General features: G+C 38.0%; 1 protein-coding gene across 1 annotated transcript in view; it reads left to right on the top strand.

Annotated features, from left to right (window-relative positions):
• The window catches only part of TUBGCP3 (tubulin, gamma complex associated protein 3), a gene marked incomplete at both ends in the record, with an annotated part of 58,553 nt that overhangs the window by 40,938 nt on the left and 16,925 nt on the right, over positions 1-690 (top strand). The window contains one exon of the mRNA XM_008593910.1: positions 469-537. Coding sequence (XP_008592132.1) covers positions 469-537 — 69 coding nt within the window. The remainder of the gene's footprint in view (positions 1-468; positions 538-690) is intronic.

Here is a 690-nt window from a genome sequence, read left to right as displayed (position 1 = left end):
TTGATGTTTTTAGTTTGTTTGGTAAGAGGTGACTTTTCTTGGGGACATGGGTATTATAAACGATACACTATTTGAACTTATGATGAAGGATCATTAGCAGGACCCACTGGTTTTCTTAAAATACTGACTTTTAAGGATTTGGAACATATTAAGAGGCAGTGGGTTTTCATTTGTCACAAACAAATTGTGATGAATTTTAAAGATTTTAAACATATGTGTATAATATTCATGCAAAAACATGCCATTCATTTCCAAATCCTGTAGAGCAACTGCTGTTTTCCTGCTGTTGTCCAATTGCTAATGACAGAGGTTGACAGAAGGATGCAGCTCCCTGCTCATGTAGCTGAGCGCACATCTATCAAGAAGTTTTTAAAAATCAGGCAATTTTTCACTGCCTTTTCTTTGAGGAGTTGTCAGGTTCTTCAGCAGTAAGCTTAAAGTCCTGCAACTGTTTGTTTTTGCTGCTAGGTCTCTCCAGGTGACACTGGGTGGGATGTCTTCAGTCTGGACTACCACGTCGATGGACCAATCGCAACTGTAAGGTCATTCTGTGTGTTTTTATAACACTCACAGCTGTGTAGATTGCTAAACATTTTGTTGTTTAAAACTGGCTTTCTTCTCTAAGAACTTCTAATTGAAGTGATCACTTGACATCTAGGATACATCCAGTGAATGAATACTTACGCCAAA

Source organism: Galeopterus variegatus, unplaced genomic scaffold (genome assembly GCF_000696425.1).
Source record: "Galeopterus variegatus unplaced genomic scaffold, G_variegatus-3.0.2 Scaffold9859, whole genome shotgun sequence".
Classification (NCBI taxonomy): domain Eukaryota; kingdom Metazoa; phylum Chordata; class Mammalia; order Dermoptera; family Cynocephalidae; genus Galeopterus; species Galeopterus variegatus.
This window is presented reverse-complemented; position numbering and strand designations above follow the sequence as displayed.